Consider the following 26,038-nt stretch of genomic DNA (forward strand, 5'->3'; position numbering starts at 1 on the left):
TACCCCATGTTACTTTGTATGTCATTGGTGTTTTTTCTCATATCTTCTTTTTTTGTCATAATTATTTTTTATCTATCCCTCCCCCAAATATATAATCTCCATAAGAGCAGGGACTTTCTTAGTCTAAATCGTTCACTCTATCTAAATGAGCTCTTTAATAGTACCTGGCGTATAGTTTACCACATGGTTGTTGAGTGACTGTGAAACAGCTTAACAGTTTTGGGCGATAAGCAGAACAGGTGGTAGTTTACACATTTTAACATATAAGAGATGAGATTTCCCATCTGTTTTTACTTAACCAGTGTTCACAAAACTCACGGATGGCAGAAGCGGGACTTGAACTCAAATTGTTACATGTTTCAGTTTCCATGTTGGATAGTTGGGGGCAGGCCCAGACAGGGGAACAAATGACTTTTAGGCGGGCATGCCCAGTGTGGCCCTTGGGAATGCTTTTCTATTTCAGATTGCAGTAGGGGAGTTGAAAAAAAAGTTTGAAGAGAAGATTTTGTCGTGGGCCACTTAGGTATGTGCTGAGGGATCGTTGAATCAGCCCGGAAAGGCCTCCCATGCTGGCGTTTTACCAAAAACCCTGTCCCTTGCTGCAGCGTGTATCCAGCCTGTGATAGAGTCTAGGGGAAGGAAGCACTCGGAGCCTTGGACAGGGTGATAGACTGTGCAGTTCTGGTATCTGCAGGCCCCTGTATGGAGCACAAGGAGGAAGTGCCGTGGCCCCTTGTTCCTGGAGCTTACAGTCTGATGGTAGAGGGGGGCCACATACCAAAGAGTTCCTACAGAAGGCAGGATTTCATAGGTTATAACAAAAAAAGTTGGCAAGGGAAGTATCCAGAAAAAGAGTACCAAAAGTAAAGAAATAAAACATACATGGAGAGTTTTTAGTGCTGTTTAACTGAGGAGGGTTATGTTTTGTTTCGTTCAGGCGTTTGAGAAGTCTCCTTGATGGTAGTTTTATTTCCACAGGGATGGCAACTAGGAGAAATGAAGTTCAAGTGGGACGAGAGAATTAATTTCTCTATGTCTAAAGCACTGGAACAGAGCAGGCTACAAGGAAGAGTATGTGTTCTAGGGCTTATGGGTTTGTAGATCTGTGGGAGATGGGAGCAGAGGACCGACTGTATTTGATAGAAGTAAACATCAATAACTGAAGGAAATCTCAGTGTTTTGGCCTGTTTTGGCCTATTACATTGTATACAGCATGATTTCTGGCGGGCCTTTGCCTAAGTTGTACTTACTGATTTACAGAGGAAAACTCGGTGTGTGTGTGTGTGTGTGTGTGTGTGTGTGTGTGTGTGTGTGTGTACACACATGCACAAGCTTTAATTTTTTTTTTTTTAACGTTTATTTATTATTTTTGGGACAGAGAGAGACAGAGCATGAACGGGGGAGGGGCAGAGAGAGAGGGAGACACAGAATCGGAAACAGGCTCCAGGCTCTGAGCCATCAGCCCAGAGCCCGACGCGGGGCTCGAACTCCCGGACCGCGAGATCGTGACCTGGCTGAAGTCGGACGCTTAACCGACTGCGCCACCCAGGCGCCCCGCACAAGCTTTAAAGCTCAGACTGAGGCAGTCGTTCAAATGTTGCCTTTGAGTTTTAGGAATAGATCGTTCTCTTGTATGGTTTTCAACATCAAAAATATAAAAAAATATATGTGGTATAAAATCTATCTTCTCTTCTTATCCCCTAACTGCTTCATTCTTACGGAATCCGTTTCTAAGTTCTTACTTCCTCTTTCAAAGAATTTTCATGCATATACCTGGGGACACACATACACACATATCTACACATAGACACCTCCCCGCTTTCCACAGAATTGAGAATGGTGGCGTGGCATATAGAGAGCACCTTTGAAGTCTTTGTTAGAAAAAGAAGAGGTTTTATACTTGGTGTTTTCTAACGTTTGCTAAGAAAGATTTTGTTCTGTGAAGAAATGAGCAGTGTATAATGTTTTGCTTTTTTATGTGTTCTGTGTGTGTGTTTTGTTTGCGCTTTTCTTTTTTTTAGCTCCCTGTGCTGTCCGGAATCTCCAAGACTTGGCTCGCATTTATATCCGACGTACACTTCGAAATTTCATAAATGATGAGATACAGGCCAAGGGGATTCCTCAGAGGGCTCCACCCAAAAGGAAAAGAAAGAGGGTTAAACAGAGAATCAATACTTACGTATTTGTGGGTAATCAGCTTATCCCTCAGCCTCTAGACAGTGAGGAGGATGAGAAAATGGAGGAGAATAACAAAGAAGAGGACGAGAAAGATCACAGCGATGCCATGAAACCAGAAGAACCACCTCAGAATTTACTGAGAGAAAAAATCATGAAACTCCCTCTCCCTGAATCTTTAAAGGCTTACTTGACATATTTTAGAGAAAAATAACTTAGATCAAGAAGAAAGAATGCCTACTGATAATTCCTTTAGTCTTGAAAATGTAGCATTTGTTAGGAGTTAAAAGAGAGCGAATTCTTTCAACAGAGCGAACTGTAGTGGAAAAGGTATAACTTGTTTCTGTCTTAGTAATAAAAATGATGTATTCAGTAATTAAAAAGAATCCCTTTTTATAAAATATATTTTTCTTTAAATCTTGGAAAAAAGGCTGTTTTAACTCAGAGTGACTTCAAGAGTGGAATACAACAATACTCAAGATTTGTATACCGTAAATCCTTTTCTGATTCCTGACAGATTTGTAGTGCTGAGGCTTACATTTCATTTCATAGAAGGTTACATAATTGTTAAGCATATACTGGTGTTTGAACACAGTTGTTTTCCTTTCCTCTATGAAAACCTTCTGAGCGAATCAGGAAATCAAACGCTGTGTAGACCCACTCACCTTACTTTGGTTGCAGTCACTATTGTTGAGTTGCCGTAGTATCCCGGGCAATCTATGAGTGCAATAACAATACAGATGTTGAATAATTTAGCTTTAAAACAAAGTTTCGTGGAGTCCAGTGGCACTGCTACTTTTGCTTTTGAATCTATTGCCAAAAGACATGGGAAACTATCTGCTTCTCTCCTAGAGATTTTAAGAGCACATCAAGTGAGTATTAAATAAAAAGTATATACTCAATACAGTTCTTGATTTGTATGGACCCTTTACATTTTCAGTATTTAAAAACAATGAGGTTATCCTACTCTCTGGAGTTTTAGAAGATAGTATGTGTAGGATGGGTTTTTCTCTTGTCCACTGTATAAAGTGTTTGGTTTAAAAAAAAAAATCCACTGTTGTGTATGACTGTCGATACGACAGACAGGTAGGGAGTAAGCTTGAGTAACGGCCCCTTTCTTGGGTTGCTCTCAGAAGCAGGTGCACTTTAGCAAATGGAACTTCTGGTTCATTTGAATCTTTGTCTTTGACAAGGTAGGACTGAGCTAGCCTCAGAAAGAAACTCATCTTTGTCGTGTAGGAGATGTTCACAGGAATTGTATGTAGATGCCTCTTGTTTTGAAAATCCAATTCAGAATCATAGTGTAATCTTTGGGACCTATGTTGTGCTCATTTAACTTTCTCACGGTGTGTGGGTTGTTTGTTGTTGTTGTTGTTGTTTTTGGTGAAGTTCTAATGATCACTTTTTTCTTAATATCACACACTTAAACTATCCATCATTTGGATATTAATTATAGCTTATCAGCGATACAACAGTAAATGCCATTTTTGATTTGTTCCTTTTCTTCCCACTAGGGCCTGAAAATAGTCATTCCTTGTTAAGAAAGTACACAATGGAACATACTGATTACTTCATGTAACATGGATTATGTATTTTTTAAAAGGAAAAATCTGAGTGTATCACTTATTACCACCAGCATCCCTGTTCCCGTAGTTGATCAACTATGTTTAAGGAAACCCAACTGATACGTAGTAAAAGGATTGTTATTATCTCTTTTCAAAGATTCAACTATTAGTAATACATAGTTGGTTTAAAAAATCTCAGCTCTGGTAATTCTACACATTTAAAAATGAGCATTTGAAATATTCTAAGTATGAATTATCTCAAGTAAAGGAGGGTATTTTAGTAATGGGAAAGATAATTTCATGGAAGGTGTTTGTTTTATACCAGTGACTATAGGGCTAGGTGATAGGGGTTGGGGGGTTGGGTGTTATCTCCACAATTTTTTTCTTTTTTTAGATGATTGCTAAGCTGTTACTGTTAAGAAATGTCCCATCTCATTTCTCTCAAGGAAAAAAAAATAGTTGATACAATTGTCATCTGTTAGGAATGGTCACTTTATTTTAAATTAAATGTTAGTTTTAGAAGTTTAGTATTGTTCCTGGTGCCCACCTGTTTTTATCCAGCACCACCCCCCCACCCCGGCCGCCCTCTCCATACTCACTCTGTCGGTTTTGGAGCTCGTGTCCAGATAGTAAACATACATATTCTTAAATGATGATTTGACTACTCAGAAGAGAGTTTTTGTTAAGGATATATTTGAAGATTGACTTGCTCACATGGTCTTTTACTCTGGACCTTGGCAAAGTATACAGTAGGTTTTCGTTGCCATTACATATTTTTGTCATTGAAATGTATCTTTTGTGTTTTTAAATGCATCCATTTTACAGTTGTGACTTTATTATTGACTTTAAATAAAGAAGTAGAAATAAATGAAAATTAAAGTGAAAGCCCTTTTATTAATGGGACTATATTAGAATGATCAAGAATATTTTGGGTTCGTGTTTATTTTTTAATGAATTCATGGTTACTTGAGTGTGAATAATTACGCTTTATAGGTGGAAAAAGTAGCAAAGAAAGGTAAAATTAAATGAAGATGATGAGGACTATAGTCATGGGATTTTAACAGCCAGATAAAACAGTGGAAATAATCTAGTCTTTTCTTTTGTAGAGAGGAGGGCTAGGGAGATAGCACGAGTCTCCGAAGTCAGACAGCTAGATGGAGAGGACTTTAAGTAGCATCCAGCACCTGATAAACCTCAAGACATAACGACCAAGAAGACAGTTTAAGTCTACACTTCTTACTAGTTGATACATTTGGTTCTAGTCCTAATAAACAAAAATGTCATTAAAACAGCACGCGTCACGGTTAAAACACCAAAAAGGTTAAGTATTGGTTTCTAGCTGTTTGAGAGGACAAAAGTGAAGCAAAGCCTGTTCAATCATGGGAAGACTCGGAACGTTATTTTAAATAAGCAGTTGCATATAATTCAGTTTTGTTCCCTAGTAGCCTGGCATTTTCTTCCTAATTTAGGAAATCTCTATACCAATGGATATATGCTTGAATTATTGTATACGGTTCATTGTCTGTATTTGAACATCTCATTTCCTTTGGAGTGTTGCCACCTTTGAAGACAGTGTAGGCTTTTTTTTTTAATTTTATAAAGTATTAGGTATATATGAAGGATATTTAGAAGATATACGCAAAACACAAGGAATAATAATTCAGCGTACATGTAAGTACACGGGTGTACCTACTACTGGGTTTGACTACTGGCGTCACCGTGACCTGGGTGCCCTTCGCAGTGTCCTCTTTATTCCCCTGGGGGGTATTCCTTTTGTGTCAGTCCCGACCTTGCTCTTTGCTATAGCGTTACCACGTATGTTCGTGTCTCTGAACAGTGTATCACTTGGCCTCATACATACTGAACTTCACAAGTGGAGCTCTACTCTTGTTCTGCAGGTGACTGTCTCAGTCCACACTGCCTCTCTGAGATCGATCCATTTTGTATGCAGCTGAGTCAGCACCCGCAAACTCAGTCTATTTGCTCATTCTGCCGTCCGTGGACATTCGTTGTCACGTCAGCTGGTTTGGTCGGCAGCATTCTTCAGCATGTCTTGCGACCATACGCGTGCAGGAGCCTTCACAGAGTGCTCACCTGGGAGTAGAATTGCTGGAGCATAGAGCATGTTTACATTCACCTTCACTAGATGGCGCAACATAGCCGAACAGCGTGTGCCTTCCTGCCACGTTCTCATGTTCCAGCTCTTCCGGGACCTCGCCTGCGTCTGATGGCGATCTGTGCGTGTTTAGCAGTGTGAAGTGTTACAGAGGCTTTGTTACTGGTTATGGAGGTTTTGTACCTTTCTGAGTGTTTCTTGGTCTTAGGTTTCCTTTCTGTAAAGCTTCTATTCAAGTCTTTTGGAAATGATTTAAAGAAATTGGCTTTCAGGGTTCCTTATGTCTTCTGGCTGTTAACCCATTGTCAGTTACGTGCATTGCAAATCTCTTTTGTCAGGTTGTGGTTTCTGTTCTCATTCTGTTTGTGGTGTCTTTAGTGAATTAAAATTTTCAGTTAAAAAAATGAAAAGTTTGTTTTGAGAAAGTTGTGTGTGTGGGTGCACGCACAAGTGGAGGAGGGGCAGGCAGAAGAAGAGACAGAATCCTGAGCAGGCTCCTGCACCATCAGCGCAGAGCCCAGAGCCCGATGCCAGGCCTTGAACTCACAAACCATGAGATCATGACCTGAGCCAAGGTCAAGGATCGGGCGCTTAACTGACTGCACCACCCAGGCGCCCCTGTCCCCCATTTTTTTTTTAAGAGTGGGTACAAGTAGGGGAGGGGCGGAGGGTGAGGGAGGAGAATCTTAAGCAGCCGCCATGCCCAGAGTGGAGCTGGATGTGAGGCTCAATCTCGTGGCCGTGAGATCATGACCTGAATCGAAATCAAGAGTGGACGCTCAACTGACTGAGCCACACCGGCACCCCCACGTTTTCCATTTTCATTGTGCGAGATTCACCTTCACACAGCCTCGGTCCAGGATCGTGAAAACACTAGCCTGTATTTTCTCACAAAAGTTCTGTGATTTTTGTCTTTCACATTTAAGTCTGTAGTACACCTGCTACTGATATTTGCATAAAGCGAGAAATAGTAAGTTCTTTTTTTTTTACATAGTTGGTCAACTGTTTCAACACCATTTTTTGACAAGTCCCTTTTTCCTCCTCCGATCTGCAGTTTCAACTATCATAAATTAAGTTTTCATATGTTTGTGCTTTGTGTCCAGGTTTTCTTTTCTGTTTTCTTAGTCATTTATGGATTCCTGTGCTAAAATTGCACAGTCTTACTACAGATGTACAATAATTCTTGATCTAGTGAGGTAGGTCCTTTCCACTTAAATTTCAGGAATATCTTGGCCAATCTTGGACCGTTTGACTTTGATAACCATTTTAGAGCCAGCGTCTCAGATTACATGCACACAGTCTTTTTGGGATTTCCTTTGGAATCACACTGAATTTATAGATCAATTTATGTGAGAGGTAACATGTTTATGATACGGAGTCCTCCGATCCATAAATATGGTACTTCTTTTTTTTACATCTTCAGATTTTATGTGTACATGTTTTTATATTTTTCAATACTGTTGTAATGTTTATTAAAATTATGTTTGCTCTGTATTGGTTTTTGTACATTACTTAAAACACTGTTGTGATTGTTCTAAATTTTCTACATAGATAACCAAATCGTCTTTATAGAGACAGTTTGTTTTTCCCTTTGGATTTTGTTTTGTTTGGATTTTGTTTTTGTTTGCATATATGCTAGTTGGGGCCTCCTGTAGTGTTGAATAGAAGCAATGAACAAGAGCAGCCTTGTTTCTTATTTTTTTGCCCATATAAAGTCATTTAAAAAATTTTTTTAAGTTTATTTTAGAGCATGAATGGGGGAGGGGTAGAGGGAGAGGGAGACACAGAATCCGAAGCAGCTCCAGGCTCCGAGCTGTCGGCACAGAGCCTGATGCAGGGCTGGAACTCACAAGCTTGGAGATCATGACCTGAACCAAAGTCGGACTCTTAGCTGACTGAGCTACCCAGGTGCCCCAATGTCATTTTAAATAAATGGCATGGTGTGCTTAGAATACATATTGTGTTGTTCAGTATAGTGTTCTGTAAATGTCATTTGAGTCAAATTTTTGACTGTATTCAAATCTAATACAGTCTATGTAAACATTTTTTCTGTGCTTTTGTGATTTTCAGCAAAATCTCTCACTTTGATGGTAGAATGTTCGTTGTAGTTCTTTCCATTTTTGCTTTGTATATTTTGATGCGATGACACTACACTTTAGGTTTGCTATGTCCGTTTGGCGATTTGAACCTTTAATGGTATGTGGGAACCCTTTTTATATTTTTATATTCTTCAAAGTCCATTTGGTTTGATACTTATGTAGCATTTAAAATTTTTACTTTCAATGTCTTCTATATCCTTATTTTTGCGATGTTTCTTATTAACATATAGCTGAATCTCTTAAAAAAATTAGAGTTTGAATTTTACTTAAAGCAATCCATCCATTTACATTCATTTTAAATATTAGTACCGAGTATTTTGTGCTATACACCTTTTTCAATATTTTTGTTCTCTCCTCTTTTTAAAGGATAATTGTTTTCTCTTAGTTTTTGTCCATTCCTGTTTATGTGTGCTCCTTCCCCGCCCCCCCCGCCCCGCTCAATATTTTAAAACACTCTCCTAATTTATCAAAGTCTGAAGTTACCCTATCTTCCTAAGTGAGGCAAGGCACGTAGGACACCTCAGCTCTGAAGTCATCACTTCAAAATTAATAGACTAACATATTGTATGTATTATTTCTAAATATGTAAGCCCCTAAAGTATGCCATTAGCTTTACTCCCACATTTGCACTGTTTTGTTTTCTGCTCATTATACCTTCTTTGGTCTTAGGTCATTACAATTTTCTTTTGCTTAAAATACATCTTTAATTTTTTTTTTTTTTTTTTTTTAATTTCAGCGTGCGAGCAGGGGAGAGGGACAGAGGGAAACAGAATCTCAAGCAGGCTCCACGCTCAGCAGAGCCTGATGACGCAGGGCTCAATTCCACAAACCTGGGATCATGACCTGAGCCAAAATCGAGTCAGACACTCGACTGAGCCAGCTAGGCACCCCCATTTTTTTTTAAGTTTATCTTGAGAAGGGGGAGAGGGGCAGACAGAGAAAGACAATCCCAAGCAGACTCTGTGCTGTGAGTGCCCAGCCGCACAAGGGGCTCAAACTCACGAACTGTGAGATCATGACAGGAGTCAAAATGAAGCGTTGGATACTTAACCAATGGAGCCACCCAGGGGCCCAGGCTCCCCCATCTTTTAAAATTTCTTTTAGTGAAAGACTGTAGGTTGCTAATTCTTAGTTGTTGTTGTTGTTGTTGTTGTTGTTTCCTGTTTGGAAAAATTTTGTCTTCTTGAAAAGTATGACCGTACAATTTTAGATTAATGTTTTTTCCCATAGAACAGTGGAGTTACGTTTCTACATTCTGGCTTTCACTACAGCTGTTGAGAAGTCGACCAATAGCCATTCCTTTGAAGGTTATCTGTCTTTTATCTTCGTACTGTAAAGATTTTTGTCCTGACATTGCAAATATTCTTGTCTTGGCATTAATTCTCTAGTTTCATAAAATGTGCCTTGGTATGAATTTTTTTATCCTACTGGTATTTGTCTTGTAGCTGTGTGGGTTAGTGTCTTTCATCAGTTCTGGAACTGGCCATTTTTTTTCCTTATAAGTATTGGTCAACTTTTTGTCTCTCAGCAATGAATTTAAAATAATTTCTTCAAATTGATCTTCTACTCACTAATTCTTTCGTTGCATTAAATCTGCTGTTAAACCCTTACGTTGGGTTTTAATGTCTTAATTTTTCTTTTTCAAACCTGTTTGGTTGTTTTTATAATTTTCTGCTCTTTATTTATAAATTTCTGCTATTTATACATTCATTTCTCTAAACCTACAGGTCCTACTATTATATTCCATATATACTTGAACTCTTATGAGGTGGGCTTCTGTGCATGATGGTTTTTTTTTTTCTCTAATGTTTATTTTTGAGAGAGAGGGAGCGTGCGCACGCGAGTTGGGGAGGGGCAGAGAGAGGGAGACAGAGGATCCAAAGCAGGCTCCACGCTGACAGCAGAGAGCCTGATAGAGGATTCAAACTCACCAACCATGAATCATGACCTGAGCTGAAGTCAGACGCTTAACTGACTGAACCATCCAGGTGCCCCTGTGCACTATGTTTCTAAGGCTTTTATAACTTTCTCTTACATTTTGTGGGTTTTGACTAAGCCAGAAGCACTACTGGGGCATGACCTCTTTTTAAGGTTTTCAGACCACTCAGGTAGAAAATTCATGTAAAAGCTAATTTGGGGATATTGTATCTCCAGGGAGATTTGTTTTACTCCCTCCCCCTCTCAAGTGTGAAAGGCATTTTTCCTTGCATTTTCTGGGTGGATGGGGGAAGGGGGCAAAGTGGATTGTTTCTAGTTCGTCCCTCATGAACTTGATGAAAATACAGGTTTTCCACCAGACGGTCCACTTAGGAAAGGGCTTTTTCTTCTTCCCGTCTACCCCCAAATCTGTTTATTTTACTTGGTTAAGCACATACTCTGAAGCTGAACCAACCTGTGCTTACTTACCTTGCCAGCTTCTCATTTTCCCTTCATTTTTGGACTCTTGTATGTGTCTTTCACTTAGCACATCGATGTATTTTTTAAAACGTTCATGGTATTTGACATAGCTTAATGGTTTTCTGCAAGGGAGTTGTTCTAAGGCATTCTGGGAAAGAATTTACAGCCTGTCCTGGCTGTGTCATGCACGTCGTTCTCTGTGCCTTGCTTGCGGTTCTTTGCCCTGTATTCGTGGGAGGTAATGGGTAGATTGTCTCATTTAATGGCAGCTTGGGTTTCTAAGGAAACCTATAGAAAGTGTATAGTCCATCCTGGAAAAATGCTCTATGAATACAAGCTGATGTTGTATTTTGAACTGAAAACGCACACATTTGTATGCCTCGTCCATCCAAGCCCTCCAAGTCACAAACATTGGTGGTAAGCGCATAGTTCTTGTAAGACGTAGGGTTGAAAAGAAATCTGCTTTTTTAGTTTATTGCAACAGACTTAGTAAAATACACACGAACAATGTCAGCATGCTGAAAGTGTATTTTAGAATCCTTCTCGTTCATAGAGATAAGTTTTCTTCTGATCTTTGTATTTTAAAAATGTTAAAACCCCGCATATTTAAGTTTGAACATTTTGCCAAAAGAGGGCAGTATTCACCCGCAGTAGAATGAAAAGGGACTGAAAACTTACTGGGAAGGAGGCGAGTGAATTTATTTTTCCTCATCAGGTTGATAAAGTTTGACCAAACTAGACCTTTAATGCCTAGATTTGTCTGCCAGTCTGGTTCTCTGGGATGGTTGCCCCCGTGGGACCATCCCACATTTTCGTGTTTTTCTATTACTTTGACATTTTTTAAAGTGCTAGTTCAGGGGGAAGAGTTGCTTGAAAACTTTAAGGATAAAACCAAAAACCTTTCCCAAATACCTGCTTAGAGTGACCCAAAAAGCACGTGTGTAAGGCATGGTCATTGAAGTCTGTCCCGGCCCGTGTCTCAGGGCCACTTCCCTCAGGGACCCGTGGCCGGTTAAACCCGAAAAATGAGGCTCCGGCCGGCCGTGGTGCACCCGGCCCCGAGGTGGCTCGGCCTTGTACTTTGCGCGTTTGTTTTTCTATCAGCTTGTCCCCTCTGCGCGTTGGTGCAGGAGTTCGCGGTTTAAACACACAGCCTTGAACGTTAAATATTCAAGGAGGAAATCGGAAGTACCTGCTTTGAATCTCAGGAGTGAGGTGCTTTGGGTTTCCAGGAGTGGAATGCGCAGGAGGCAACGAAACCGATTTCTGGAAGCACAGGAAAATGTGAGCCTAGACCAGCGAATTAGAGCCCTGCCTGCCCTTTAGGGTTTGGCGATACTACCGGATAAAAAGGAAAGCCGTTGTGCACTGGTTCGGTACATCACGAATCCACTCGAGCTTCAGAAGGACAGACGGCTGGGGGCCCGGAGGCCCGGGCTTACGTAACGCGCAGTGGAAGCCACTTTGGAAAAGCTTTACACTTGCGTTCTGCCGCCTGCGGCGCACGCTCGTTCCCCGAAGCGGCTCCGGCGGGGACGAGCTTCTCCGCGGCCCTCGGGGGGTGCGGCGCCCCCTAGAGGCGGCGGGCGCCCCCCGCCCTGTAACGTGATCCCCCTGCTCCTGGATTGGCCAGAAGCGGAGTTTTCCCCGGGAGCCGCTCGTAGCTGGGCTCCCAAGCCGGGCTCCCCACGACGGGCCCCGCACGGCAGCAGCAGCAGCCGCCGCCGCCGCCGCCGCCGCCGCTTCGCTTCCGGCAGCGGATGGAGCGATGGCGCCCAGGCTCCCCTGCTGGACCACTTGCTTCCTCCTGGTCGTGTGGTGCCCGCCCGCGCTCCCCTGCCCTAGCCGGTGCCTTTGCTCGAAGAGCACCGTCCGCTGCATGCACTTGATGCTGGATCACATTCCTCAGGTGCCGCAGCAGACCACAGTCCTGTAAGTTCACACAGATGCCGGTGCAGCGCCGCTCCGTTGCCCTCTGCCGGAACTGAGCGCTCCTCTCTTAACTGGGGTTCCTGATGCGGTCCCTGCTCCCGGCAGGGAGAGGGTTTTTCCGCTTTTCAGACAACTTAATGATTCTGCTTTGTGGGACTAGAAAATGTGAGCGAGGATGAGCTGAAATAAATGTACTTGCACTGGGTGCAGTTCTCTTTTCCAGCATCTTCCAGAACTTGCTATTGAGAATTTTCATCTTTGTTTAGGAGTTTTCCTGCGTAGGTTCTCAGGTTATTCCTTTCATCCTCTCCTCCAGAAACTTTCAGACTCCTAATTAGGTCAGCATGTATCTGTCCCGTTTGGAAAGAAGCGACTTGGCTTCGGAATGTGCTTCCAATTCATTATGTGCGGGCGACCTGGGTTTTTTCGGTTCATTGTTGGGCTTTGCGTTGGGCGTCTCAGGTGGGTGACGTTCTCAGTCTCAGGCCCTTGAGGGACTGTTGGTTTTCCAGGGCGGTCCCTCCGAATGGACCAGGAGAGCAGAGTGCTTGGAAGCCTTCCGGAGCAGTGACTAATCAGCATCCGGGAGGCATTCTGGGATGGTAGAATAACCCGCAATATAGGAATCAGGTGGGCCTGGGTTCCAGTTCCGCTTCCTTCTCTTCAATCTGGCGATAGTAAGCCTGTGTCGTAGAATTGACGTGTGGGTTAAATTAAATAATACGTGTGAAGTGCAGATCTTTTGTTACTATAGTTTTCAAGCCTTACATCACAAGACAAGGAAAATCGCTGAAAGGACAGATTTGAAGGGTTCTCCCTGGTAAAGTTTTTGTGGATTGTGTCATGTCCGTGGAAGAGGGAACTCCTTTCCCTGTTCCAAGTCCATTCTTGAGCCGAGGGGAAATAGCCCAAGATTCCCGGAATTTCGAGAGTGAGATAAAATCAGCACCGTGTGTGTGTGTGTGTGTGTGTGTGTGTGTGCGCGCGCGCACGCGCGCGTTGGTTATAATCATGAAATGAGGACTTTAGCCTGCTAATGAAAAGTCGAAGCTAGTGGTTGGTGGTTGTGTAGCAAGAGAGAGAGAGATTTGCCACACGTGCTTTTAGGAATTTTGATTGAGCCTTTTGTTCGTTGCTCGCAAATACCAAAATATGTCTTACTCTCAAAACCAGTAAGACAGATTCTTGAGCCTGGGGTCCCTGCGTTGTGCAGCCAGTCAGAGCACTGCTCCAGAGGGGCCCTCGTCCTCGTCACCATCCCTGTGTCACTTTGTAAGAACGGTTTCTGACAGGAACAGAATCTTGGAGAGGAGACGGCTTGTCTCATCAAGTGCCATGGACTTAAAAGGCCACCTACGTTCCAACCTGGACCTAAGATTTTGCTTCTTAGGTGTTTCAAAGAAGAAATGAGCACTCAGACACTCTCTTCTGGATGTAATGGGCAGGACTGAAAGCACACTGTCCGTGTACCTTTTTAGATGTTTACTTTTGAGAGAGAGCACACAAGCAGGGCAGGGGCAGAGAGAGGGGGAGACACAGACTCCGAAGCAGGCTCCAGGCTCCGAGCTGTCAGCACAGAGCCCGACGCGGGGCTGGAACCCACGAACTGTGAGATCGTGACCCGAGTTGAGGTCGGACGCTTAACAGACCCGGGCGCCCCAACACTGTGCATGTACTTTCGAAGAGCCTTCCACTCCATGTAGAAATAAAGTAGTTCTCAGGTTCCAGACCAGGCCTGCCCGTGAGGCAGATGCCCTACAGATGAAATGTGTGTTGCCTTGGGTGAGTTCTCCGCTTCTTGTCTCAGTTTCCTGGTCCATTCAATGGGGACGCTAACTGTGTTCACCCTCTCGGGTCATTCTGAAGATGACATGAGATAATGCATGTCAAATACTTAGGAAGATGTCTGGTCCTACTAAGCACCACGGAAGGGTTCACTGTCATTATATTTACAATTAAGGTCAGGAGCTGCAAACCAAAGGCCTACAGGAAACCGGTTGGTACAGTAAAGGCAAACTGCTGTGTGAGTGTGTGCGGGACAGCTCGGCTTCGGTTGGGGGGGTGGCGAGGGGAGGGAGGGGGAGGGAGAGGCAGTCAGCGGTCTGGGCCGGTCAGCTCCTGAGCTCGTGGTGCCCCGTGGGAATGTGGGCCTATTGTTAATGAGCTTGCCATATATATATATTTTTTTTTTTTTTCAACGTTTATTTATTTTTGGGACAGAGAGAGACAGAGCACGAACGGGGGAGGGGCAGAGAGAGAGGGAGACACAGAATTGGAAACAGGCTCCAGGCTCTGAGCCATCAGCCCAGAGCCCGACGCGGGGCTCGAACTCACGGACCGCGAGATCGTGACCTGGCTGAAGTCGGACGCTTAACCGACTGCGCCACCCAGGCGCCCCTGAGCTTGCCATATTTTTAAGAAGATGCGGAAGTCAGGAATGAAAGTCCCTAACTTTTACATCTTAGAGGATAATTAAGTTGTTTGCCCGTTTTTTGTCTTGTTTTGTTTTTTACGAAACGCAACAGCATATAGGCCCCACCACACGCGTTTGGGGATTCCCTTTGTCCTGGGACCTTTCATCTGCGACCTTTATTAGAGAAATGGCATAAAGGCCAAGAAATGTATGTGACGTTTACGAAACTTGGTGCTCTACCTCTTTTGGGCCCCGGATCAGCTGACCTGGGATTCCATGGTCACGTGAGCAATATTATGAAAGTACGCGAGTAACTGCATCAAGCTAAAAATGCTGAAGAAAAAAACCCAATCAGCCTCTGGAAGCTGAGGCGGGGGGGACCTGGCCAGATTTCTCCCTAGCAGCAGCATCAGGAGTTTTCGTCAAACCACGCTCAGATGTGTGTGATCATTGTGACAGTGGGAACGGTGCAACAACATGTCGCATGATACGTAGCCACAGTGCTTGGTAAATTTCATGAGCGGCAGTATAATTTTCTTGATTTTGCCTTTACGTGCTTTGAAAATTTTAACCTTAACACAGAAAATATTCTTCTCAACTGTAGATAAGGAAACTTCACTATACTTAACGACTGATTATGGCTAATGAGTGTTTCAAGTATGGAAAAACACAGAACTACTCTCCCCCCCCCCAATTTTAATTTAATTCCATCTATAAAGATATCTTTGGGTGTTCAAAGCAAGTATCAGCAAACAGTCCATTACTATTTATTTATTTATTTATTTATTCATTTAATGCATTTATTTTGAGAGAGCGAGAGTGGGGTAGGAGTAGAGAGAGAGAGAAAGAATCCTAAGCAGGCTCCGCTCTGTCAGCACAGAGCCCCGACACAGGGCTTAACTCATGGACCGTGAGATCACGACCTGAGCCAAGATCCAGAGCTGGGTGCTCAACGGCCTGAGCCACCCAGGCGCCCCAGTCCACTACCATTTGGAAACTGTCACTCCTCAAAGTGTATTTTAGCAGAGCAAATCTTTCAGAGTTGGAATTGGAATTAGCAAACAAAAAATTTCTAGTAATGAACTTCGGAGTGCCTGTTCAATAGTCAGAAGCCCTGCTTAGCTTTTGTTGATTTTACTTTGGCCCCGGGTCATTAGGTTGTACCTCCGGAATCTCAGTCGCTGGTTCAGAAATAAGATGTTCTTAGAATTTCCGGGAGTGAAAGAGTGAGCATCAGTGGAACTCAGGGACTGTGATTAAAGGGACTCTAAAAAACCATCTCAGTTTCACGAGAAAAATGGAAAAAGTGAGAATTTCCCCCAAAGCTTTAAATTCACCAGTATGTACAGTGTGAAGTTTTCACTGTTTAATTGAGGTATTTCCTTTATGTATGAAGCCGCCTTGCCCTCCAAGGAAGACAAACCTCGGGAGGAAGGCTGGGGGTGGCGAGTGGAAAAATGACACGTGCAGTCGTGACAGCGTTTATCCAGCCGATAAAAATGTCATCTTGTCCGAGAAGAAACCAGGGTTCCTTCAGCTCTTTCCAGTTTCCAATCCAGTTAGATTTTTTTTTTTTTTAATTTAACCCTCAGGGGTTACTTTGACCTTTGAAACAGAATTTTTCATAACTTTTTTATAACTGACGTAACTTGTTGGCTTTGAGTTATCACTTGCCGGTGGTGAGCAGGCCTGGGCGCCCTGGATGCTTCCCGCATTTGGCCTGATCGAAGGGAAGCATGAGGGCCCCGACTGAACTGCATCTAAATTCAAACCTCCCCCCGGGTGCGGACCTGTTGGGGAGAGAAATGGAGCTAAAAGTTGAAACGCAGTTCCCATTATTGGCCACTTCGTAAGTCAAGGTCCACTATTTCGGCACGTGCCTCCAATCTTGGGGACCTAACGCCGTGCGGCCTCACCACCCTCGTGACTCAGGACAGCTCGGTCCTCAGAGAAGGATTTGGGGCGGAGGAACAGTGAGGAGAGGGCAGGGTCAGGGGTGTGGAGGGGGAAAAGCCGCCAGCTGTCGGCCCCACTGTCCAGGGTGGGGCCCGGCCCTGATCCCTGGGAGTCACCCTTCATTCAAGCCAACCTACAGGAGAATTAGTTTAGGGGAGAAACGAATCCCATGTGGGCGTGTTACTTTGGAGGTCTCCCGTGGGACAAACAGTTGAAGTGCAGCGGGTGGTTATGGGGACCTGACCTGGAGGTGCAGATCTGTGACGCTGAGCACTCCCCTAAGCCACCAGGGAAACTGCAGGGCAGAGGAGTGTGACGGGAACGCGCCCCTGTAGCGGGGAGAGTGAGCCGGCCAGGCCACCGCAGGGAAGGCAGACGACGCTTCCCGGAGTGGCAGGACCCGGGGACCGCGGCGCCGAGCTTGCGCGCTGAAGGACAGCCTGACCCTCGGACGGTGCAGATGACTTCGCAAAAGCAGCTTCATCTGGGGAGCAGAAGCCAGACTGCAAGGATTAAGGAGTAATAGGCCGGCTTTTCCAGATTTCAGAACTTGGCCTCCGTCAAGGGGGTGTTAGCGTCCCCCTCTGAGTGTCGGTATCCTCATCAGCAAAATGGGGACGCATGATTGCCGAGTGATGCCAGGATCCATGTGATCTTGTGGGGGGGTTTCCTACCATGGTCTGTACCTGGGCGATCTGTGCTGATTAAATGAGTGGAGTACACTCGTGTTTTCTACACTGAGCTCTGCATTTCAGTCCCTCCTATAGATTCTATGTGACATGAAGGAAAGCACTGCACAATGGCAGCTTTTAGGGGGGTAGTTACCACACGAGGTGGCAAAGCTGAGGTTCCCGTTCTAGTTGGACAGCTCCTGCATATATGAAAAGCTGAATAGAGAAACCTTGTTGAGTTTTGCTTGGGCGTCCTGGCGGGAGAGGCTCAGAAAGACCGTAAGCTCGGGAGGCCAGGGGTGCAGCCCTGAGAGTCCCTGGAAGAAGAGCGTGCATTAACTCAGCCAGGAGGAAATGGGATTTCCCGGGAGGCGCTTGTAGAATGAGCAAAGGCAGCCTGGGCTACAACTCTGGAAAGCCCCGCAGGCCAGGCAAACAGATGTAAGCGGGAGCCCGGCCCACCAGCTGTGGTTGCAAGGTCTGTGCACTGCACAGTTCCGCCCCGTGCTGGGCATGCTGCCCCTGGGGAGAAAGGAAAGAGGAGTCCGCGAGGAACACGGCCACCGACGAAGGAGGAGGCGTCCCAGAGAGGAGTACTGTCTGTATTTCAAGAGGGAGGAGGGTGGTCAAAGCCGGCAGAAGTGGAGCTAGCAGAGTGCCACGTGTGCCTTCAAGATGTTGGAAGAGAAGGAGAAGGTCGAAGGGATCGCGTTGTTCTCGTTTGTTGTCTAGAGGGCGGGGATGCTTCGTGCGAGTGGCAGGCAAGGGGAATGGGAAGTCGGGCGGGAGCAGTGAGGACGGGAGGGGGGGGAGCCGGTATGTTTTCGCTGGACCTTGCAGCTCCGAGGGGAGCTGCATCAGTGCATCGCACATCAGTGTGAGAACGTAGCCGAGAGCTCGAGGTCCAGATGGACGAGGCAGGGTGCAGACCCTCTTATCGGAGAGGGAGAAAATCCAGCAGGACAGAGGCCTCAAGCCTCAGAGCCAAGGCATCTGGAGACCATCACGGCTGCGGCAGATGGACGTCCCAGCCCAGGCTCGGAATGAGTCTGATGTTTCTGGCTCCAGAGGGAGAGAGAGAGAGAGAGAGAGAGAGAGAGAGAGAGAGAGACGTTATAATGATGGTGAGAATTACAGAAGTTCAGTTCAGGAGACAGTGGATGTTGAGCAACCGGATGTCTCTGTTAATTTATTGCGTTCAATTTAAAGTGTCGCTTATTCGGTGGAGTGGGCAACTTGCTTCAGGTGCTTGTGTTAGCTCGGGCTGCTGTACCAAAATACCATAGACCGGGTGATTTGTTTTTTTAAGTTTATTTATGTATTTTGAGAGAAGGAGAGAGAGAGAGAGAGATGGAGAGGAGGGGCACTGGGGGAGAGAGAGAGAGAGAAAGAGAGAGAGAATCCCAAGCAGGCTCCGTGCTGTCATAACAGGCCCGATGCCGGGCTCAGTCTCGCGAACCACGAGGTCGTGACCTGAGCCAAAATCAAGAGTCGAACACCTAACCAACTGAAGCACCCAGGCGGCCCTAGCCTGGGTGATCGAAATGACATTTATTCCTCACAGTTCTGGAGGCTGAGAGGTCCAGGATGTCTCATGAAAGGCCTCTTCTGGTCCATTGAGATGCTGCCTTCTCGTTGATCCTCACAGGAGGGAGAGGGAGACCATCTCTCTCCTGTCTCTTCCTGTAAGGGCGCTGATGCTATCCTGAGGGCTCCCCCCTCGTGACCTAAGTACTCCCCAAAGGCCCCACCTCCTCACATCAGCACCCTGGGGATTAAGGATTCAACTCGTGAAATTGAAGGCGAATCAAGAACTCAGCCCATAGCAGTGACTCGGGTTTAAGTTACCAAACTATTTATCAAAAACAAATAGGTTAGTGACCGAATTGAAACATCATGGTGTTGTTCTTTATTTAATCCTTTCCACTGTGAGATACAACAAACGATTTCTTGAGATACATGGGAGGTATATATGTTTCACAATTCTCCTTCTTGCCGTTGCGTAAAATGAAGCATATCTGACCAAAATTCGAATCATGGCAACTTTTCCAAGTGCGACACGAAACATTTAAGCATTTTTTTTTTTTCAACGTTTATTTATTTTTGGGACAGAGAGAGACGGAGCATGAACGGGGGAGGGGCAGAGAGAGAGGAAGACACAGAATCGGAAACAGGCTCCAGGCTCCGAGCCATCAGCCCAGAGCCCGACGCGGGGCTCGAACTCACGGACCGCGGGATCGTGACCTGGCTGAAGTCGGACGCTTAACCGACTGCGCCACCCAGGCGCCCCGAAACATTTAAGCATTTTAAACAGTCTGCCTTTCTTTCGGGCGACTGAGTAGCCACAACAGATGACACGACATGGTTTTATTGTCTGACTCCACACTGTGCAGTGAAAAACAGGGTTAGGTCTAAAAATCATCTTGTTTGACTGTTTCAGACTGATCCGTTCGGACTGATCATTCCGTTCCCAGTGATTCTTATCTGAGTAGGAGAAAAAAAATATGTTTGGATTTTGAAATGGAAAAAAGAAAAATATGAACCTGATTTCAGCTAAACATATATAAAAAAAATCCGAAGTCTACTAACTTCATTTATTTTAACAAGCAGAACCCAAAGGCCCTCATTTAACCTTAAATACTGCAAAGCGCTAATGGCTGGATATGATAGGATAGATATCTATAATACGGTGTGTAACTGTTTTCCAAGGGTAAGGACACAGATTTTTTTGGGGGGGGTGGGGAGTTTTTCTTTTAAGTTTCTATTTTCATGCCAGTATAGTTAAAAGACAGTGTAATGTTAGTTTCAGGTGTACAATATAGTGATCCGACAATTCTGTACGTCCCTCAGTGCTCATGATGATAAGTGTCCCCCTAATCCCCGTCATCTATTTCACCCAGCCCCCCACCCACCTCCCCTCCAGTAACCACCAGTTTCTTCTCTATAGTTACGAATCTGTTTCTTGGGTGGCCTCTCTCTCTCTGTCTCCCCCCTTTGCTCCTTTGTTTGATTTCTGAAACTCCACAAATGAGTGAAATCATACGGTGTTTGTCTTTCTCTGACTAATTTCGCTTAGCATACTCTTCTCTGGCTCCATCCACATCATTGCAAATGGCAAGCTTTCATTCTTTCTATGACTGTGTAATATTCCGTTGTAAATATAGACTGCATCTTCTTTATCCATTCATCAGTCCATCTACACTTGGGCTGTTTCCATAGTCTGACTGTTGCAGATAATGCTGCAGTAAACATAGGGGTGCATGTATCCCTTTGAATTAGTATGTTTGTATTCCTTGGGTAGATATCTAGTAGTGGGATTGCTGGATCGTAGAGTGGTTCTATTTTTAACTTTTTAAAAAAAGTTTATTTCTTTATTTTGAGAGACAGAGCGTGAATGGGGGAGGGGCAGAGAGAGAGGGAGAGAGAATTCTAAGCAGGCTCCGTGCTGTCAGCACAAAGCCCGATGCGGGGCTTGATCCCACAAACTGCGAGATCACGACCTGAGCCAAAATCGAGAGTCAGATGCTTAACCGACTGAGCTACCCAGGCGCCCCTGTATTTTTAACTTTTCGACGAACCTCCATACTCTTTTCCAGAGGCTGCACCAGTTTGCATTCCCACCAATGGTGCAAGAGGTTCCTTTTCTCCGCATCCTCACCAGTACGTTTTGTTTCTTGTGTTGTTGATTTTAGCCACTCTGACCAGTGTGAGGTGGTATCTTAGTGTGGTTTTGATTTGGGTTTCCCTGAGGATCAGTGATGTGGAGCATCTCTTCATGTGTCTTTTGGCCATCTGGATGTCTTCTTTGGAAAAATGTCTATTTGTGCCTTCTGCCCATTTTTTAATTGGATTATTGGTTTTGGGGGATTCATAAGTTCTTTATGTATTTTGGATACTGATCTTTGATTAGATATGTCATTTGCAAATATCTTCTCCCATTCCATGGTTGCCATTTAGTTTTGTTGATTGTTTCCTCTGCCGTGCAGAAGTTTTTTGTTTTGTTTTGTTTTTTGGATACAGTTTATTTTTGCTTTTGTTTCGCTTGCCTCAAGGGACATATCTGAAGGAAGTTGCTACGGCTGATGTCAGAGAGGTTACAGCCTGTGTTCTCCTTTGGGATTTTTATGGTTTCAGGTCTCACATTTACGACTTAGGTCTTTAATCCATTTTGAAGTAATTATTGTGTTTGGTGTAAGAAAGTGGTCCAGTTTCATTCTTTTGCAGTTTGCTGGCCAGTTTTCCCAGCCCCATTTGTTGAAGAGACTGCCGTTGGCTAATCTTTCCTGCTTTGGTGAAGATTAATTGACCATAGAGTTGTGGGTTCATTTCTGGGTCTTCTACTCAGTTCTGTTGATCACAGTATGCCAGGACCATACTGCTGTGATCACTACAGCTTTGTAATGTAACTCAAGGTCTGAAATTGTGATGTCTCCAGCCTTGCTCTTCTTTTTCAAGGTTGTTCTGACTATTTGGGGTCTTTTGAACTTCCATACAAATTTTAGGATTGCTTGTTCCAGCTCTGTGAAAAATGCCGGTGGTATTTTGATAGGGATTGCATTAACTGCATAGATTGCTTTGGGGAGTATAGACATTTTAACACCGTTTGTTCTTCTGACCCATCAGCATGAGGTGTTTTTCCATTTTTTTGTGTCATCTTCAGTTTCTTTCATCAGTGTTTTATAATTTTCAGAGTATAGGTCGTATACCTCTTTAGTGAGATTTATTCCTAGGAGCAATTGTAAACGGGATCGATTCCTTAATTTCTCTTCCTGCTGCTTCATTATTTGTGTATAGAAATGCAGCAGATTTTGTACATTGACTTTGTATCCCGCGACTTCACTGAATTTGCATACCAGGTCTAGCAGTTTTTTGGTAGAGTCTTTCAGGTTTTCTGTATAGAGTATCATGTCATCTGCAAATAGCGAAAGTTTGACTTCTTCCTTGCTGATTTGGATGGCTTTCCTTTTTTTGTTGTCTGATTGCTGTGGCCAGGACTCCCAGTATTACGTTAAATAACAGTGGTGAAAGTGGACATCCCTGCCTTGTTCCTGATCATACGGGAAAAGCTCTCAGTTTTTCCCCACTAAGGACGATATTAGCTGTGGGTTTTTCATATACGACCTTTATTATGCTGAGGTATGTTCCCTCTAAACCTTTGTTGAGGTTTTTTTTTTTTTTTTTTCATGAATGGACGTTGTACTTTGTCAAATGCTTTTTCTGCATCTATTGAAATGATCGTATGGTTCTTATCCTTTCCTTTATTACTGGGGTGTGTCACGCTGATTAATTTTTATTTTATTTTATTTTATTTATTTAATTTTTAAAAATTTTTTTTTAATGTTTTATTTATTTTTGAGGTAGAGAGAGACAGTGTGAGCAGGGGAGGGGCAGAGAGAGAGGAAGACACAGAATCCGAAGCAGGCTCCAGGCTCCGAGCTGTCAGCACAGAGCCCGACACGGGGGCTCGAACTCACGGACCGCGAGATCATGACCTGAGCCGAAGTGTGACGCTTAACCGACTGAGCCACCCAGGCGCCCCTGATTAATTTTTAAATATAGAACCACCCTTGCAGCCCAAGAATAAATCCCACTTGGTTGTGGTGGATGATCTTTTTTTAATGTATGGTTGGATTCGATGTGCTAGTATTTTATTGCGAATTTTTGCATCCACGTTTCATCAGGGATGTTGGCCTGTGGTTCTCTCTTTTACTAGAGTCTTTATCTGGTTTTGGTTAGATAATGCTGGCCCCATTAAATGAGTTTGGAAGGTTTCCTTCCTCCTCTATTTTTTGAAATAGTTTGAGAAGAAGAGGTATTAACTCTTTAAATGTCTGGTAGAATTTCCCCAGGGAAGCCATCTGGCCCTGGGCTTTTATTTGTTGGGAATTTTTTGATTCCTGATTCCATTGCTTTGCTGCTTATAGGTCTGTTCAAGTTTTCTGTTTCTCCTTTTTCAGTTTCGGTGGTTTGTATGTTTCTGGGAACTTGCCCGTTTCTTCCAGGTTGCCTAACATGTTGGCGTATCGTTTTTCATAATGTTCTCTTATCCTTATATTTCTCCAGGGTGGGCAGGGGCTTGTGCTGGTCCTCTGGGCGAGGGGCCCCCCATGCTGGGACTGAGGCAGGCTTGACTGAGAAGGGCAGTTCTGCCAGAGCACAGTAAGGGGGGGCGTGGGGTAAGCAAGTGAGGCAGCCAGTGTCGGTGCCGCGCTGGTGACTTTGTGCTCGTGCTGAGGGGCAGGGAACTGAAATGGTGTCAGCCAGCATCTTTGTTCCCAGAGAGGCGTTTTGTGAATGCTGCCTGTCAGGGGTGCGCTGTGAGACCAGCGAACGATCTCCCCACCGTGTGCCCCAGGTGTTCCTCCGATCGTTATTTCCATGCCGTCCGCCACCCACCCCCCAGCCCAATTGTTTGCCCACCTTCTCTCCAGGAGCAGGGCAGTGCCCTCTGGGCTGTATCCCTGCCAGGCGCCCTGACCGTTAAAACTGGAGTTTCAAGGCCTGCTGGTCGCAAGAACCCACGAAATTTAGCCCCCCTCGTTTCCCAAACCAGTGGCTTTGGGCAAATGTTCTCTTTGTGCATTCCCCTGTGTGCTCCTCTCTCTCTTGCCCTTCTCCTCGACCACCGCTACCCTTCTCTGCAGCATCCAGAATCTCTTTTTCCCCTAAACCCCGTCTCTGCACTTCCTACCTTCTTGGATGTGGCCTCTTCTCTCTCTTTCGTTGTGGAGTTTCTTGGCCAGTCTTCAGGTTGATTTCTGGAGTATTTGGGATGATTCGATAGTTATCTAGTCGTGATTGTGGTACGAGACGAGCCTAGGGTCCTCCTACTCTGCCGCCATTTTGCAAATCCAGGAAGAGATCTTAAAATTCATTTCCCAATGCCACCTGGATTGGGAGCCCCACGAGTCATCAGTAGAGGCAGCTGCCTGCACACATGGTTTGAAAAAAACCTAGAGGGATCCCAAAGTTAGATTCCCCAACAGCTTACCAGATCCCAGCATTTGCCACCATCTGCCCTTGTGTTAGATCACCCAAGACTCCAGTGAAAAGCACACATTTTGTCTTGCAGGGATGTTATGCCCTCACAGACCAAATAGGACCAGGGAATCGGTTCATTAAATTCGTACCAGAGTGTAGCCCCTGGACAATTAAAAAGTCTGTGGATTGTGTTTCTAGGAAGGTGCAGCAGGAAGTCCGGAGATGCAAGAACCCAACAGGCCTTGTACCCGCTGCTCTTTCTGCCCGCGATGAATGGACACCCGTTGTCCTCGCTTGGCCTGCTTCTTTTTTTTTAAAAAAAAATTTTTTTTTCAACGTTTATTTATTTTTGGGACAGAGAGAGACAGAGCATGAACGGGGGAGGGGCAGAGAGAGAGGGAGACACAGAAACGGAAACAGGCTCCAGGCTCTGAGCCATCAGCCCAGAGCCCGACGCGGGGCTCGAACTCACGGACCGCGAGATCGTGACCTGGCTGAAGTCGGCCGCTTAACCAACTGCGCCACCCAGGCGCCCCTAGCTTGGCCTGCTTCTGCTTAGTCTTCAGAGGTCAGCTCGAGCTCGCCTCTGGGAACTGGTCTCCATCTCCTTTCCCTTCCTCCCAGTCTTTGGGAGATCCTTGTCCCGTCTTGACCAGGGAACATGCCGCATGGGATTAGGGTTGTTAACTGTCTCCCTGACAGACCAAGTCCCTCCAGGGCAGAGAAGACAGATTACATCGCATCTTTTCAAACTCTGAGGGCCCGCCAACATAAAATGTGTTGAACGTGTAAAGGAGCCAACTGGCAAAATGAAACTTGAGAGGCGGTGAAAACGTCACCCATTTGGCACTTTACGTAGGGCAGGCCCTACCTTCTATGAAAGCTGCAGACTGCCCTGTTTGGCCTGGATTAACATGATTTCTGACAGTTGTGACCCCGACCTCGTGCTTCGCCTGTGTTGACCACCACTCTTGTAAGCACGCTATGTGATGTGCTACTTAATCGCAGGCTTAGGGAAGGAAATCAGTGCCTAGACACAAACATCTCTGGCGGAAATGAAGGAGAGAAGAGAAGAGAATTGGAGGCCCAAATTCCAGCACGTAGACGTGTGTTATCTGAGCACAGACTCATCCTGTAGTGCGGGGGCAGGGAGGAGGTACTTAAGAAGATCGTCACTTCTCCAGGGGATCCCCTCGGTTCCAACAAGACGTCGGTGCACAAAAAGATGGTTTGTTTCCTTCTTCACCCCACGTACGTGGGACAGAGTGCCTTCCCACCTGGAGCTCTCCCCGTCCCGTGTCACCCGCCCAGCTCCCTGTTGGAGACAAGCAGACTTTGCTGTCATCTGTATTTGACCATCTCTAAAGACGAGCATAGATGAAGAGCTGGTGCAATGTTGAGAATTTATTTCCAAAATGCTCAAAATCAGCTAAAAGCAGCTACCAACTGGGGATTATAACTCAGGGCCCATGGGAGTTCTTGTCAGTGCTCACAGGAACAGCCCAAGAAAACAGGGCCGTCCGTCATTACACCGTTTAAACTTCTCCAAATTAGTTTCAGGAGTATTTTATTTACTTACACCTCACATTTGTCTAGAAACTATTTCAAGGGGCTAATAGCTATTTTTAGTTCCAGGAGAAGACAAAAATCAATGTTTCCCATCTACTTTTTCTAAATCTTGTATTTTCCCTTTTTGCACTTGTTTCTGATAATGTTTTTCTTTCCTTTTTTTT

At 44.8% G+C, this 26,038-nt stretch overlaps 2 protein-coding genes across 5 annotated transcripts in view; both read left to right on the plus strand.

Moving 5' to 3' along the window:
- PCMTD1 (protein-L-isoaspartate (D-aspartate) O-methyltransferase domain containing 1) overlaps positions 1-6,269 on the plus strand; it is a 70,823-nt gene extending 64,554 nt beyond the window's left edge. For 3 of the 4 annotated variants that reach the window (XM_040487814.1, XM_040487817.1, XM_040487815.1), the window contains exon 6: positions 2,022-6,269. In XM_040487814.1, coding sequence (XP_040343748.1) covers positions 2,022-2,389 — 368 coding nt within the window. In that variant the 3' untranslated portion in view covers positions 2,390-6,269. Of the gene's footprint in view, positions 1-978; positions 1,299-2,021 lie in introns of those variants that run through there. The other variant, XM_040487816.1, reaches the window with a different exon arrangement.
- Positions 6,270-11,568: 5,299 nt separating this feature from the next.
- PXDNL (peroxidasin like) overlaps positions 11,569-26,038 on the plus strand; it is a 430,785-nt gene continuing 416,315 nt past the window's right edge. The window contains exon 1 of the mRNA XM_040487847.1: positions 11,569-12,284. Within this exon, the coding sequence (XP_040343781.1) occupies positions 12,121-12,284 (164 nt within the window). The 5' untranslated portion in view covers positions 11,569-12,120. The remainder of the gene's footprint in view (positions 12,285-26,038) is intronic.

This window comes from Herpailurus yagouaroundi, unplaced genomic scaffold, assembly GCF_014898765.1.
Source record: "Herpailurus yagouaroundi ecotype Mexico unplaced genomic scaffold, PumYag 165, whole genome shotgun sequence".
NCBI lineage: Eukaryota > Metazoa > Chordata > Mammalia > Carnivora > Felidae > Herpailurus > Herpailurus yagouaroundi.